At 49.0% G+C, this 15070-nt stretch overlaps 6 protein-coding genes across 6 annotated transcripts; 5 read left to right on the top strand and 1 right to left on the bottom strand.

Moving 5' to 3' along the window:
- Positions 1-819: 819 nt before the first annotated feature.
- On the top strand, positions 820-4499 carry BT62DRAFT_892081 (uncharacterized protein; the record flags this gene model as incomplete). Its single annotated transcript, XM_043183094.1, has 6 exons — positions 820-1066; positions 1122-1631; positions 1679-1765; positions 1967-2008; positions 2057-3132; positions 3186-4499. The coding sequence occupies 6 exons, from the start codon at positions 820-822 to the stop codon at positions 4497-4499; spliced, it is 3276 nt and encodes a 1091-aa protein (XP_043041146.1).
- Positions 4500-4683: 184 nt separating this feature from the next.
- Positions 4684-7504, bottom strand: BT62DRAFT_930663 (uncharacterized protein). Its single transcript, XM_043185978.1, has 7 exons — positions 7348-7504; positions 7260-7292; positions 7130-7208; positions 6652-7064; positions 6412-6595; positions 5877-6356; positions 4684-5817 (listed from the first exon to the last, which is right to left on the bottom strand). Exons 1-7 carry the CDS (start codon positions 7452-7454, stop codon positions 4831-4833), a joined length of 2283 nt encoding a protein of 760 aa, XP_043041145.1. The 5' UTR covers positions 7455-7504; the 3' UTR covers positions 4684-4830.
- Positions 7505-7610: 106 nt separating this feature from the next.
- BT62DRAFT_1075018 (uncharacterized protein) lies at positions 7611-10637 on the top strand. The gene is made up of 14 exons (XM_043179076.1): positions 7611-8092; positions 8371-8399; positions 8466-8605; positions 8666-8738; positions 8795-9127; positions 9183-9240; positions 9292-9468; positions 9521-9527; positions 9589-9860; positions 9907-9945; positions 9992-10017; positions 10066-10227; positions 10279-10440; positions 10491-10637. Exons 1-14 carry the CDS (start codon positions 7990-7992, stop codon positions 10509-10511), a joined length of 1602 nt encoding a protein of 533 aa, XP_043041144.1. The 5' UTR covers positions 7611-7989; the 3' UTR covers positions 10512-10637.
- A 114-nt stretch (positions 10638-10751) lies between these two features.
- BT62DRAFT_1075017 (uncharacterized protein) lies at positions 10752-12269 on the top strand. The gene has a single exon (XM_043179075.1). The coding sequence runs from the start codon at positions 11055-11057 to the stop codon at positions 12096-12098; it is 1044 nt and encodes a 347-aa protein (XP_043041143.1). The 5' UTR covers positions 10752-11054; the 3' UTR covers positions 12099-12269.
- A 70-nt stretch (positions 12270-12339) lies between these two features.
- Positions 12340-12937, top strand: BT62DRAFT_1004401 (uncharacterized protein; the record flags this gene model as incomplete). Its single annotated transcript, XM_043177031.1, has 3 exons — positions 12340-12527; positions 12588-12766; positions 12822-12937. 3 exons carry the CDS (start codon positions 12340-12342, stop codon positions 12935-12937), a joined length of 483 nt encoding a protein of 160 aa, XP_043041142.1.
- Positions 12674-14317, top strand: BT62DRAFT_930660 (glycoside hydrolase). The gene is made up of 4 exons (XM_043185977.1): positions 12674-13259; positions 13318-13462; positions 13514-13746; positions 13796-14317. The coding sequence occupies exons 1-4, from the start codon at positions 12978-12980 to the stop codon at positions 14051-14053; spliced, it is 918 nt and encodes a 305-aa protein (XP_043041141.1). The 5' UTR covers positions 12674-12977; the 3' UTR covers positions 14054-14317.
- Positions 14318-15070: the final 753 nt, after the last annotated feature.

Genomic DNA, 15070 nt, shown 5'->3' with positions numbered 1-15070 from the left:
ACCGTTCCAGTGGCTACCTACCATGAAGCGGAAAGGCTCTCGACCAAAATTTGCGCCGTGTAACAATGTTGTCAATACTAGTAGAGACGACACGAGAGTGACACGCCTCCATCGCCAATGTCTGGGAATATGTTCGAGCCAGTTCTACCTTTTTTTTTTTACTTCGACGCGCGCTCGTCGGTGCCACCACACAGATGGCGATCCAGAGCTTCACAAACATGAGGGTACACTACAGACTGTCAATTTTATACATCAGATCACAACGGCATAATGCACTGTAAAGTACCAGACGCCGGTCGCTTAATTGTCTGAGCCTTCGCTTCATGCCTGCCTGGTGCAGTACATTTGTCTGATCTTGGCCTTTTCAAGAGCCCTTTTATTACATCAAAATTAGTTTCTAAACCTTCGGAACCGCGATGGTCAACTTGATGCTAATGTCGGTGTGCATACCAAGCTGTAGCTCTCGTTGGACGCCTTTCAGAGCTGACCGCCACCTGTTTTTGTTATGTACTACGAGTTTATTAGACAGGCAGAATAAGTAAAAACTAAGTTCGTCGGAGCAAGTTCGGGCGGATGAGGCTATCTGACGATATGTGTGATTGAATTCAGTACAGTAGTGCTCAACGGTGGGTATAAGAGGGACAAGATTGTTATATGGCAGTCGGCGCTTGGTCGGCACCGCTTGCCCAGACTCGCCGGCAAATATCGATCAAGTGTTACAGCACAGTTTGTCTTTGTTGGTTCTCCGCGCCGCTGTAGCCTGACCTTATTTGGAAATTGGAGACTTTACTAGTCACACCACGGCCATCGTTGGACACGATGAGCTCAGCTCTTTTTGTCCTTTTCCCCTTCCTCCTCGTTCTCCCTAATGTTCTCTGCGCACCTGCAGATCTCACTTTTGACGACTGTTTCGATCCTAATGCCAATGTTTCTGAAAAACTCACCGTCTCTAACGTTTACGCGCAGGTTCTTTATAATTCCAGCCTGCACAACTACCTCGATCTCGTCGTCATTGGCGAGACTCCCGTAGAAATAATAGGTCGCTCTGACTCGAGTTTGAACCTTGGTGCGTACATTTTCTTTCATTAACAAAAACATGCTCTTACTTGGGGCAATTGCAGCCACCCTCTTTACATCGACTTCCATTCTGACATTGAGCGCATGGTCAAATAGCTCATACTTGTGCAGGAGCATTCACCCTCCGGATTCGGAACTCTCCTCTGTGAACGACACCAATGATGACTACTACTGCCCAATACCCGCAGGTCCATTCGCCCTGTCAGCTCAGATACCATGGGGATCTGATCGCGCTCTCACTACTCTCACTACTCGCTTGAGGGCCGTGGACACTTTCAGCAACGAAATGTTGTGCATTGACGTTGAGACTACCCCCTTGGCTCCCACCAAGAACGAGCCCTATGGCGCGGCCGTAGCCATATTTTGGGGGACTGTTTCTTTGGCTATTGCCTATTGGGTCGTCGTTGGGATAGCAAGGATTGTTTCCGCTTGGAATCGCGGTATCAGCAGGCCAGGAAAGGGATTATGGGAGCGAGCTCAAAGCGCCGGGTTTATATTGGCTAGTGCGATGAGTGGAGAGCGCTTCGCGACATCGCCCGCCCTGTTGAGATTCAGTGCGTCCCGATTATCCTTCATCATTCGTTTGACTCATGCATTCTAGGCACTCCCTCCATGCGGGATATCATTTTCCACACGCAATGGTGCTCCGTCTTAGCCATGGTCGCCGTGCAATGGCCAGCTTTTGTATGTAAGTATGTGTTTCTTCTGTGGTCTTCGTTTCCCCCCCTCCATGTGTACATGGTGAAAGCACCCTGCCTTGTGCCAAGGCAAACCTTTTGCAAGAGAAGAATCCATATATGTCATTATACCCATATCTCGGGGTTTTCCTTACCGTCTCTGTACTTCTGTCGTATCCTTTTCGTTGCTTATCGTCCTTATCATCTTTTAGATCCTCTCTTGACTCAGACGGCTTGGGCTACCTTATCATACAGTGAGTATTTTCATCGTCTACAGCATACGTCGCTTAACGGAACGTTAGACATAACCCTCACTTCCGGTTCTGATCACCATTGGGACCCACTGTCGACAGCATCATATAATCCTCCTTCGGACTTCCAGAGCCAGATGTCGAATTCCTCGAATGACCTATACATCAACTCTTCGATCCCGAACATACTCTTTATGCTGCCAACAAATGCCACTACTGGCATGGAAGCATTCGCCTACTCAGTGGGTGTACGTCCACAAGATCTTTTTGGGATCTGTCTCATTCTCTTCCTGGGCATTGCTGCGGCGGCTGTTGCGCTTTCAGCTCTCCTATGGTTTGTTGACTATCTCGCTGGATTCTTAGGCGGAGCCATGGGATCGTCGCACTCCGGGATGAAACACCTTGGCGGCACCCGGAGTCCGGCGTTTGGTAGTAAAGATATGCTGGATAGTAGTGCCGTTGCCAATGCCACCGCAGAAGAGAATCGGTCACTGAATGGCAAGGATGCATTGGGGATAATAAGACCGCCATCTCGATACACTCTTGGGTCTACCGGAGCCACTGGAATGTCCTCTCGTAAGCCTTGGTGGAGGATTCGGACGAGTTTGAGTTCTTTTCACGGCAGCGTTCTCCATGGCAATCTCGTCCGGATACTCATCCTGTTCCATCTTCCCGTTACGGTATTCTCTGTCTATCAGATGACGTTGCCTCGATCAAGGGCCTCCATGGCTTCCATTGTTCTAGCGGGATGTTCATTTGCCATCCTTTCCGTTTTGATACCTACAATACTAGTGATCCGGGTACGGATGACAACGACGAGCAAACTTTATGATGAAACCAGGACTTTACTGTCCCTTGGTCCGTTGTATAACCACTACCGGCATGGATCCCAAATGTTTGCCGGTCTATTTTTCGCGACGAACGTTGCGTTTGGCTTAACTATCGGCGCGGGTCAACACAGTGGCACTGCTCAGGCCATTGTTATCCTCGTCGTGGAAGTTGTATCGGCGCTAGTGACGAGCATATGGTTACCCTGGGGGAATGGTGCCAGTATGGGGTTGATCAGCTTCTTGTTCTGCGTTGGAAGGATTGTAGTTGCTGTCTTGTTACTGATTTTGACTCCTGCTGTGAGTTTAGCGCGCGTGTCACTTCATTGACTTTTACATTAATTGTTTCTCAGCTTTCGATTGGTGCCGGTGCCGGTGGTTGGGTAGCCTATGGCGTCTTGGTCATATTGGCCCTGGTGTATCTGGCACTATTTCTCATGCTTGTCGTCAAGTTCGTGGAAGCTCTAGTTCGAATTGTTGGTATGGTGGGCTTTGAGCGGAGCAGTCACATTGTGGATAGCGGTCTTCTTGGGGCATGCGGCTTAGCAGGGTGCTGTGGATCAAGGAAGCGACGAAGACCTCGCCGCTCGAACGACAAGAAGCCTCAGAGTGGGAAGGTACTGCCGAGATACGATAATGCTGACTCCAAGCATATTCACAAACGCGACTCGGATGTATCGTCATATATGCCCCCTGGCTCTCTGGGGACCGCAGTTGGTGCAAAGGGTTCTGTCAGTTCAGGTCCTCCACCCTCGGTATTGAAACCAGAACACGCGCTTAGACCCTATCGAGAAGAGAGCGATGACGAAAATGGCTACATCATGGGGGCATGGCAGCCGTTCCAGACAAAAGCTTCGGGATACATTCCCGTTAATGATACTCCGACAAAAGCCCCTCCCACCTCCTCAGGGTTCTCGCGCGTGGGCGGTGGACGTGCTCATATCGATTCTCCTTATGCAATTACTGCTGGCTCTACAATCAATGCAGGTTCAACGCAAACATTCCCGTCTATCCCCCACCAGGTACCGCAGCCCACGCAGCCCAATGCAAGTACCGGATCTCTGAAACGGCCAGATGACGATGACGATACGCCTTCTTTATCTGCGAACACAGCTGTACGGCAGCAACAAGAGTATCACGCACGCACCGGGTCTCTACCCCCTGGAGCTATGCCTCCCTTCCATGTCCGAACAAAATCACAAACGGCAATCATCGAGCACGCAGGGGGAGTCAATCAAGCGGGCCCATCATACCCTACAGGACCTGCGATAAGACCAGTCAGAGATCCCACACCACCACCTACAGCGTTCAATCTCAGGCACTCAAACCCTGGCCCAGACGACGACTACGGGTCAGATACCGATGTACCGAAGAAGAAACCGTGGTATCACTTGCGGCGGCATCGACCACATAGCAGTGAAGGTACCAGTTCTACAGCCAAACCTCCAGAGGAAGATACTCCGCCAAATCTCGCACCCGCGTCAACTTCGGCTCCTCAGAGGTCGTTCGTGGTCATCCGGAAACCACAGCAGTCCCCCGCGAGGTCGCAAAAGTTGTCCACGGGTTCTGAACCCGCAAACCTCCCTCCGTCGGCAGCCGATGACTCATCTGTACCAACGCGAAGATCATACCCTTCTCGGCCAGGTTCGTCGGGAGCTGGTAAGTAATATATGACACACCACCTGACTGGTTGATTCCGTGTGTTTTATCACCTTGATGGACTTTACCGCATTGCATTGGACGCTTGTCAATATATCACGTTCATGGCTGTGGATCTCTTTTACCTATGGAAGACCGGTTTGGATACTGTTCTTGGGAATCCAACAGTTTGTATAACTATTTATATAATTCTCGACATCAATTACAACAGTTCATAGGCTACCTTTACATTTCAACCTATAATGAATGACTTTTCCATGATGATATGCATGAGATGGTTATTAGATACACAACAGTGCCGTTTTACTTTTCGCGATCGATGTGAGATAATACTCATTTTTAATCGTCTGTATCAGAATCATCGTCATCTGCGATAGAACCGCCCAACCAGAAGACTCGCCAATCCTCCAGACCCTTGCGACACCAACCATAAAGCCCTTGTTCCATTTTCATCTTCGCCAGGAGTTCTTCCGATTCTATACTGTTAACAGACTCCGCTGAGATATCACTCGCGTTACTGGCGGATCGGTTGAGTGGTTGATATGGCGGATACAATGGTTGGTCCCAGTGCCCGCCGACACAGAGAAAGCCCGTGTCACCTCCGATATCATCCTGGCCATAGATGATGTCATCAACCGGAGCCTTTCCTTTGCCTTTGCTTAGGAAGCTCACGGACATCTCCTGCACCTCTACCCCATCTTCACCGAGAGCGATCAGTTGAAGGAATTTTGATGGAGGATCAATGTTCGAACATATCCTCGGCGTCACACTCGTCGGCGGCGACTTCCAGATGATTACGCGTAACGGGGGACATGAGGTTGAGGCACCTGTAGGTACCGGGCAAGGTAGAATGTGGGTCTGTTTACCACGAGTCAAGAGAAGGATCTTCTTGGTCAAAGGATACGCCGACGAAGAAGGGAGGGGTACTTCGCAGTGGACTGGGGATATCCATTTACTCAATGCTGAACTGACGTCCAGGGAATGACGAGACCTGCGTGAGTTGATTGAGCTGTTGAGCTCACGCGAATGACGGGATCCCGCGCCGTCGTCATAGAGCTCCACCTCCCCAACAGCAGAATCAGCCAAGCGGATCCAGCCAGCCTTCTTGTCAAAAACGACAAAGATGCTGAGATGGGTACCATAGCTCAGGAATGCGCTAGGAGGTGTAAGTGCGCGGTCTCCTCGTGCAGTACTACTGCTATCTGACCTCCTGCGTCCATGGTGAAACCGCGAAGACGATCCTGTGTCGGAGGGACTCCGCGCTACATCATGCACTACTTGCTGAAAAAAGGTGATGCTTCTCGGTGTCAAAGGAGTGTAGAAGTCCTTAAAACAAAAAAGTGAGGTCATTATTCAAAGTCGTACAGATAGGAAAATTCACTAACCTTGACAAAACGGAAAGCACGCTCCCTTTTGGGCGTCTCGTACAACAGTATGTTTGTCTTGGTGGCTACTGCCAGCATTCGGCCACCAGAATTTCGTTCGCTGTGATTCCATAGCGCATAAGAAATGACACTCAGGTTCGCTAAACGGGAGCCTGGAGATGCCAGGGGAACAAAATCGGTTGCCCATCGGAGTGGCAGGTCGTCGACAAGGTCCCACGATGGTTCATCTGAACTTTGCTGATTAGGTGATGATGAGCGACTACTTGCTCGACTTGCAACATTATTCAAGGAGCTGATAATCGTAGCAGGAGACAACAGATTATGGTATGAAGACGTAGGCGGTTCAACAGGGTGATTATTGGGAGCGTCGATCCATGATTTTAGCCCACGTGCTATACTACTCCGGGAACGATGCTTTTTCACTGGTGACTGCTGTGCAATCCAATTTGACGGTCTCGATAAGTCCAGCGGTCGCTTTCCCTATGAAGAAACGGTTGATTAAATATGATATTGCGATCAAGGCACACAACTGTACCTTCTGGGCTACGGCCCATTTCGCGAGGCTGGTTAAGCTAGACAGATTGTACATACGAAGTGTTCTGAGCGACTCTGCATCTTTCGATGTTGGCGTATTAGGATCTGGACCAACGAGGGCAAGGACTACGCCTTGAGGTGTTCCTCCTGTCTGCTCTACCTCGAGTAGAGACAATTGGTAGACGCTACGACAAGATATCAGATTTCTATTCAACTTTTTTAAGGGTTAAAAACACTAAACCCTTCACCAAGCCATATAGGCCGCGATACAGCCTCCTCTGGGCCTTTGATCGTAATCCCCGTGTCTTGCTCCGACCACTCTTGGGGGTACATATCCAGAACGGAAAGACCTTCATCGTGACCGACGAGCAAGAGCTTTCCGGAGAGAAGGGGAAGTAGGCAACGGATAGGAGCAGTTGCATGGGGAAGGAACCGCGACCCGAAATTATTTATCTTTAAATGTGTTGGGCGCAGTCTTGTGCTGATAGCGGGTAAGGGTGGTAATGGAGAATTCAACCGTGGCATCTCTGGAGGTGGCATACATTCATTTAGGTCCTCAGTTAGGATATGAAGATAAGTATTTGCCGTTGGAGTTGAGGGCTCTTGAATGATGGGAGGGACGCTTAGAAGACTGCTTGACTGGGATGCATCGTCCTGGAACAGATCAGTGGTAATTAGAATGATACTAAGGAGGTAGGGAAGCGGATTGACAGGCGCACCATTTCGTCGTTTCCCCAGCCGCGTTCACGTCTTCTTGCGCGTTCCTCCGGGGTGATATCCATGTAACGCTCAGCAGCTCTGAGATGACCACGTTTAGAACCTGAGTGAATAGTAGCATTCATGACATACCGTTTCTCGACCCATCCTCTCCACCGACCGAACCTGAGAGGAGACATGATCAGCCACGAGAGATATCATCGAGCTAGTGGATGCATGCCTAGAATTGGGACCATGCTGAGCTGCGAGGTCGTCGTAGGTTGGGAGTTGGTCGCCTTGACCTTGAACGTCATCATCCTGTTCGACATGGTACTGAGGTGTGTCCATGTTGGACATAGATTCACACTAATGGTGGAATGAATTGGTAGAGATGCAACTATAGTGCATTGTCTAAATCTTGAGGACCACGTGCTATGATGCAGTGCTTGATACTTCCCGATAAAGGTCCGCGGCAACGTTAGCCCGCCAACTAACTAAGTAACTGTCATTCTTCGGTTGTCGTGACGGAAGACATCACGATATCTCCAAGTGCGCTACTTTGGTCTCACTGTGCACTATATCTCCCGACAAGTCCTAACAAGGTCCAGGGTGCACGATTGCTATTGCATTCTTGTTTATGAAAGGTATCCTTACGACAAGAACTGGTGCCGAACACAAGGCTTCCTGACACTGGACAATGATTGTCAATGGATGGGCACTGCAATACTGTATGGTGATATTCGATCATGAGATGTTGTGCAAAGAATCGCCTGTTGCAGTGCAAGGTTGTACAAGTTATTGCAGAGCCCTATCTTCATCATGATGTGTCTGGCCTACTAGTATGTGCACTGCATGACGGCTGGGTCGGCCAGTAAAATCGGAAATGACGACGGCGGACGTCACCAACGAGGGACCTCGGAATAGCTGTCGTGGTGCCTGTCGTTTCTGCTCCAGCAGATTCGTCGACGTGCCAACTGAGCTAGCCTGTCAGTGACCTACCGAATCTTCAGCTTCATTTTCTGGACGAATTGGTGTTTTGCCATAGACGTCCAAAGTATCACAATATCAGAATGTCTTGCTGAGAGCAGAGAACAACTCTGAATTTGGTGAAGCATTCATGCAATGACACACGAGACGACGAGTAGAAGAAGTGACGACGTCGATGCGCTAAGAATGGGTTTCATGAGGGCTGTTCATAACTTTTAAGCGCGCGCCTCCGTAGCTGTAAAGAAGAAAAATAAATTGATCTGAGCTCACCATACAGTCGAGGGTCATGCAATGTGGAGAAGTCGGGTGCGACTAAATAGCATACGCGATAGGACGATCCGACCATATGCTAGTACGTATACACATTAGCAGGTGGGAAAGACATTCGGCAGAGTCCGAGGCGAGTCATCTTTCCGAGAACAGCCTTCCAGCTTTGTGCCACGACACATCCTCCTTGCATCCATCCAGAAGCCTCCTTTGTATCTTCGAACTTGGCTGGCATTCCAGCTAACGTCAAGACCCTCATTAATGGTACGGTCCCTGTGATTTGCGGTTTGATCATGCCTGATTAGGATCGTTCCATTGTTTTGGTTCATCCGTTGTTTCGTTTCTTCTCACTTTCCCGTCGATATTCAGACCACAAACGTGAGCATTGAGGAAAAGTGTACCGCTATAGTCGAGCATGACCATCTCTCATTTAGGGTGTCAATTTTGGCCTCGACTTATCGAGAACCCAGGACGTCGAGGCATCTGGTGCCTCTACTGCAGTAGAAAATAGCGCCGACCCGTTCAATCTCAGGAATGGCATTCAGTCGGAAACAGACCTTGCCGAGCTCCGACATAGGGCCAACGGCAAGAAGAAAGCTGCTGTAGTCAAGTATCAGAATCGACAGAACGATGTGCGTGTCCAATTCAATTTATCGGATGAGAGTTATCGTATTGAGGTGGTTTCCCAGCTCATCGCGTATCTGTTGAAGCCCCTGGAACAGCACACGAGCGATGCAAAGGATGAAGAAGAATCAGCCAGGCTCTGGGTAATATTTTCTTCTTTAGCAGTGCTACTATCTAGTTGTTGAGCACACCTTCTAGGTGAAGATAGCGGTATGGGCTAGTCTTATATCAAACCTTGCTCTCTGTGTCATTCAGAGTACGCTTCTTCTATACATCTATGTAACAACATCACTCACATCTTATGCAGTGTACGCCGCCATTTCCTCTGTCTCCTTATCCCTTCTCGCGACCGGCATCGATTCTGTCTTTGATATTGGCAGCAATGTGGTCCTATTCTGGTTGCATGTAAAGGCAGAGAAGCTCGATGCGAACAAGTGGCCTGTAGGCGGTGCACGTCTGGAAAATATTGGGAATGTCGTATATGGTTGGTTGGCTCCATATCGTTACTTTTTACGGATGCTCATCATCTGTTATAGGTTCCTTGTATGTTCCTCACCTCGAGTCCTTCCTCAGTATTTATCTAACTCATCCACTCGTCGCACAGGATGGCCAGCGTTAATCTCATCGTCGTGGTGGAATCCGTCAGGTCCCTGATCTCGAAAAAGAACGACGATTTGCAAGCTTTTCATCTTCCATCTATCATTGCTGTAGCGGCTGCGTTGGGTAAGACTGTCGTCTCTATCCTTGCCGGTACTCACCTGGCGTTAGGTGTGAAGCTAATGCTTTTTATCTTGTGCTACCCATTCCGAAAAAATTCCAGCCAAGTTGCCGTTCTTTGGGAAGACCATCGTAACGATCTCTGGATCAACACATTCGGTAAGTCTACTCTCATGAGCAACCTTCCTGGTCTGATCCTTCCAAGGTATCCTCATGTCTGCTGGTGGGAGTAAATTAAGGTGGTGTAGGTGCTATCTCTTTCCTTGCTAATGCATCACTCATTGTTACAGACCTTGATCCTATGGGTGCTATCATCGTCAGTCATCCTTCCGTTAAAACAATTCGATAACTGATAAGCAAGCAGATCGGCCTTGGTATCATCATTTCGTGGACTTCGACCATATGCCGCCAGTTCGAATTTCTAGCCGGAAAGTCGGCGCCGCACGAGTTCTTACAGCTTCTGATATACAAATCCATGACCTTCAGCGATGACATTGTGCAACTAGACACTGTTCGAGCATATCATGTACGTCGCTTTGTGAATTTCTGTATCAGAGCTGAACCTACATCCCCACAGAGCGGTCCCGACTACTTTGTTGAAATCGATATTGTGATGGATGGATCGACGCCGCTGTATAAGGCTCATGATGTTAGCCAGCAATTGCAGGACAAGATCGAGGAGCTCCCGAATGTTGAAAGGGCATTCGTCCATGTTGATTATGAGACGACGCACTCACCGGTACGTTCTCACTATGCAATGAAAGCAATCCATCTGACCGCGTTTTTCAGGAACATCGAAAACCGACATAATATACCAAGTTCCGAGTTGATTAGATGTTTCAAAAGGTTTTAAATTTTGCTTAGATCTACATTAATATTTCCCTGTGCTCTTGTTGTTTCTCGTGCCTTTAATCTTAATGAGAATGAATGTCAACCAAAGGAAGCCAACAGCCCTGCCGATGGCTCTGGTGCTCAAGTCTTTTAGTTGATTCACATAAAAGTATTTCGTGAAATAAAAAGTATCGAAAACTCGTCACAACTTGCGCTTGCCTTACATAAAGCATTGCGGGAGGCAGCAACTCGAGACTTTGAGTTTGGCCTTCACAAGCCGTTGTAAATAAGAAAAGAATCTCACTTGGACTACCACCACCACGGCTCGATCTTTGGCTTCTTTGCAGGACACGTCTCTTTCCGCCTTTCATCTTGTCTCTTTTAGGTTTCTTTGCAGCCGGGATCATCGACAACAAAGACAACAAACAAGGTATTCCTTGTTCACCCAGCTCGGCAACTGTGTCTGACGAATATTTACTCTCGGCCACCACCGCGAATGCTATAATCTCACGTTTACCCACCATGGCACCAGTCTTACGATCCACCCAATCACCTGCTAAACCAACATCCTCTGGCAGCAACAGTCCTGCCACTACCCCACGTAAAATCCCGCAATGCGCTCAGTGTGGGCGTCGTAGGGCGGGCCACCCTCGCCAAGGCTGTCCATACGCCGCCGCGGCGAAGGACGATGGCCCGTCTGAAGAAACCAATATCACCAGTGCACTTGGTTCAATGAAACTTCAGACGTCCCCTGCGCCCCACGATACAAACGCAGCCGCCGCTGCCGCTGCAGGTACTTGGGAACTAGAAGACACCCGCGCCGCGGTTCGCCAGAGACGCCGACGCGAATCCACTCAACGGGCAACCACCGTTCCTGCCGAAAGCATCGCCTCCATATCCTCGTCTTCGAGCGAGATTCTCAATTCGCTGTTACATCGTACCGACACTGGGGATGAAGATGAAAGGTATAGGAAATCGGTTGTCAGGTGGCAGGACGCGCTTAATACGCCGAAAGCCAAATCTCCGAAGAGTAGAGCCAAAGACAGGGCCATGCCTTGCACCTTCCCGGGAACAGGTCCGTCTGTTGCAAGCGTCGCTCCTCATCCAACCGTTCTGGAGGTACCACTCACCCCAAAGCCGAAGAGCGAAGAGCCCATGTTCGATTTATCGGCTGTTCCACCTTCCGCCAAACCTCGCACCTGCAGTATGTCTTCCCTGCAACGCAGCTCCTTCGTCGACAGCCTTAACAGCCGCTACAAGCAAACCACCGCGTACCTCCTTCCGAAATCTGACATCGTCGAAATAGAAGCTGCTGCGTTGAAACACGGGTTTCACACGCGGAGAATCACTTCTATGGAGTCGGAGAATGAAGAGCAGGTCCTTGTTGTGGGACAGGACCCGGTGGATACTCAGAAGTTTTGCGCGACGATTGAAGGACAGGCCAAGCTGTTGGCCGATAACGCTAAGGCAGAGAATGATAGCGGACGAAGAAGCAGTTTGAAAACAGTTGCAGGTGCGGCGGTTGTTGGGGCCGTTGCAACGTTCACTGGTTTGGCATTTTCTTGATCTTTTGGACATTGTATTTGGGTTGGAATGATGCGTTTGGACTGTAGGTCATGTCTTGGAGATTGTTGTATTACTACTACATTAAATGATGTTTCGTTCTTATTCTTGGTGCATGCATATCTATTTGGGCGGAACGGCACCGGTGTGCGAGGGAGAAAACATTCTGATACAAAGATTGAAGTGATGAATATTGATTGTACAATACAGCAGGTATGTCTAGTCTTATTCATGCACCACGATCATGTCTAAGCGAGGTTCATTGGCACATCAACCCAACGTTGACCAGGGAATCCTTGACATTGAGGAAACATGGTTTGAAAGCAGAAATCGCCGACGTCCTGGATCTCGCTATGGCTCCTGCGCATCTGCCGTCAATGATGTTGTAGTGCAGCTTACATGGATATCCCTTGCTTATTCTATATCATCATGGTCGCAGCAGCCAGGGCGACGCAGAAATCAGCGCCCCTGACGCGTCCCCATCGCTTGTAGTCGCCGGGTTTTCGGAAACATGAGGCAGGAAATGAAGGACGGAAATAACAAGGTTTACGTATTGATCCAGCTCCAGTTCTATTTCCAACCTTATCAGTCTCTTCCTTTCCCATACAACTGGGCATTTACACGACACTCCCACGTCTCTCTCGTGTTAGTTCCTTTTTCCTTCAGGATCCGTAATGCATGACGATTCCCTCGCTACATGCACGCACCTAATGTCTGCTATAAAAGACCGACGTTGCTTTCCACCTCCCACAGTCTCTCTTGGCAAGCGCGACCGTTCCCAAACTCCCTCACCTTCCTTGAATCCTCATCCTTTTACACCGACGGTCTTTTCGCTGCGCTGACTGACTTTTATATCCTCTCTTTGACCGACCAATGGTAATAATGAAAGCATCTTTTTTCCTCCCATTCCTCGCCGCTTCCTACGTTGCCGGGCACGGATACGTGCAAAAGGTCACCATCGACGGTACAGAGTACACCGGTCCTGCTGTTGGTTCTGGCAGCACCGATGGAATCACCCGCGAGGTGTCGACCCAGGATCCCGTCAAGGGCGCGAGCAATCCCGATCTTACCTGTGGGCCAAGTGCCATTGCAGCCAGTCAAGTTGCCGATGCCAATCCAGGAAGCTCCATCTCATTCTTGTGGACAGGCGCTAGCGGTTCCCCAGTAAGCTATCCATTTCGCTGGCTCGGTATTTAAATAATAAGCTCTTTTTCCTTGGTAGTGGCCCCACAATGTCGGACCTATGATGGCCTACATGACCAATTGCGGCGACCAGTCATGTGCTGATTACAATACAACAGGCACAGAATGGTTCAAGATCGAAGAAGCTGGCAGGACCAACGGCACTTGGGCACAAGCCGCTCTCAGTTCGTTTGCGATTATAATTTTCTCTTACGCTATCTAATAACATTATGCAGTGAATGGTGTGCCCGCCCAGGTGATCCTTCCAAGTAACCTCGCTGCTGGCAACTATATTATCCGCCACGAGATAATCGCCCTTCAGAACGCCCAGGCGGAAGGAGGTGCAGAGTTCTACCCTTCCTGCACCCAGCTCAAAGTGGGAGGCTCTGGCACCGGTGTTCCTTCCAGTAGTGATCTCGTAAAGTTGCCTGGGGCTTACAGCGACACTGATCCCGGTATCCTGGTCGATGTATGTGCGATGCCTTTGCATAGTGTAGGTCTGGCTAATAGTTTTCTAGGTTTACTCTAACCCGGAAGCCTCGTATACTTTCCCTGGTCCTCCAGTCGTCGACCTTGGTGGTAGCGGCTCGAGTGCATCCGCCTCCGCCGCTGCCTCTGCCTCTTCCGCTACCTCCACCAGCGCGTCTTCTGATTCGCAGGGAAGTTGCAAATTAGAGAAGCGTATAGTTACCAACGACACCCTAACTGTCGTCAAGAGACCCCGCCATGTATCTAGAATCATGCGTGGTTTGGATTTTTCTTTTTACAGGCATTAACGCGCTAGAACGCATCTGATGCTTGCACGCTGGCTCGTGTTCTGTGTTTTGACATGCTAGTTCATGTTTTATTCCCTGAATGTTTGATACCTTTTTCTTCTTTATACCCCTTCATCTTCTCATGATCATGACCTCTTACTCTCATTAGCTATTTGGCACGCTTGTATGAGTTGTATTGCTATCCTTCATCGTATGCTGTAATCTAAATGGCTAGCCCACGATCTTGTACTGATTAAATTGCATGGCTGTAAACCAATCATAGACGCGTTTGAGTTTCGGGATTCTGCTGGTGCCTCTAGACTCTGGAGTTCAGACTCCTTAGAACATGAGCTCTTTCCCTCGTACACGCAAAATGCAGAATGCTTATGCCGCGAGGTTATTGAACATACATCAAGCTTGAAGGTGCGAACGTTAGTATAACGCAACAAAGCTCGAGTTTGAGCAAGCGTAAAAGTACTCCTTTGAACAGGCAGGGTTGCTATTCCAAAATGTAATTTCTATTAACTGTGACCTGTAATGTACCCATTATGCAGATATGTGACAGGGTAAGATACAAGTGTAGCAAAAACGATATGAAGAAAAGCTCAGTACTCCGACGTCAGCGATCATATACTGATCAGAAAGTTCCATCGAGGACCTATCTTCAGCGAGAATAGTCATGCGCTTTATCCATCCATGTATCTCTTCTTCCTCCTGAAGAAGATTTTCCACCTATTCAGCAGCTCCTGACATATGAGCGACACGAGACAAAGCAGCATCCAGATAAGCAGGGCTAGGTAGCGGCAGAACTTTTGGATCGGGGTGTAGTGAAGGTGACAACATGACTGGGGAGACGTTCCAGTAGACACGGTAAATTGGATGCAATGGAATATGAGTTGGGTTGGTTAGCCTACGCGGTATCATGAGAATTATTGCAACTAAAAAATTCAGGTTGAATACCACAGCTTCAAGCCACAATTTTAGGCCTGCCACAGGACCACTACGCACTGCTCGCTTTGTGAGAGTCTATAACCTTGC

The sequence above is a fragment of the Guyanagaster necrorhizus genome (genome assembly GCF_019112545.1).
Source record: "Guyanagaster necrorhizus MCA 3950 unplaced genomic scaffold BT62scaffold_9, whole genome shotgun sequence".
Lineage (NCBI taxonomy): Eukaryota > Fungi > Basidiomycota > Agaricomycetes > Agaricales > Physalacriaceae > Guyanagaster > Guyanagaster necrorhizus.
This window is presented reverse-complemented; position numbering and strand designations above follow the sequence as displayed.

What these genes read in the sequence shown, in the direction of transcription:
- BT62DRAFT_1075018 (XM_043179076.1), top strand. Translation starts at nt 7,990, where the DNA reads ATGACGACGGCGGACGTCACCAACGAGGGACCTCGGAATAGCTGTCGT. An exon ending in CGTGCCAACTGAGCTAGCCT is followed by an intron (nt 8,093 to 8,370) that starts GTCAGTGACCTA and finishes CTCACCATACAG; the next exon opens with TCGAGGGTCATGCAATGTGG. An exon ending in TCTCTGGATCAACACATTCG is followed by an intron (nt 9,861 to 9,906) that starts GTAAGTCTACTC and finishes GATCCTTCCAAG; the next exon opens with GTATCCTCATGTCTGCTGGT.
- BT62DRAFT_930663 (XM_043185978.1), bottom strand. Translation starts at nt 7,454, where the DNA reads ATGGACACACCTCAGTACCATGTCGAACAGGATGATGACGTTCAAGGT. An exon ending in AGAGGATGGGTCGAGAAACG is followed by an intron (nt 7,209 to 7,259) that starts GTATGTCATGAA and finishes TGGTCATCTCAG; the next exon opens with AGCTGCTGAGCGTTACATGG. An exon ending in GTGCTTTCCGTTTTGTCAAG is followed by an intron (nt 5,818 to 5,876) that starts GTTAGTGAATTT and finishes TTTTGTTTTAAG; the next exon opens with GACTTCTACACTCCTTTGAC.
- BT62DRAFT_930660 (XM_043185977.1), top strand. Translation starts at nt 12,978, where the DNA reads ATGAAAGCATCTTTTTTCCTCCCATTCCTCGCCGCTTCCTACGTTGCC. An exon ending in CAGGCGCTAGCGGTTCCCCA is followed by an intron (nt 13,260 to 13,317) that starts GTAAGCTATCCA and finishes TTTCCTTGGTAG; the next exon opens with TGGCCCCACAATGTCGGACC. An exon ending in TTGGGCACAAGCCGCTCTCA is followed by an intron (nt 13,463 to 13,513) that starts GTTCGTTTGCGA and finishes AACATTATGCAG; the next exon opens with TGAATGGTGTGCCCGCCCAG.
- BT62DRAFT_1075017 (XM_043179075.1), top strand. Translation starts at nt 11,055, where the DNA reads ATGGCACCAGTCTTACGATCCACCCAATCACCTGCTAAACCAACATCC.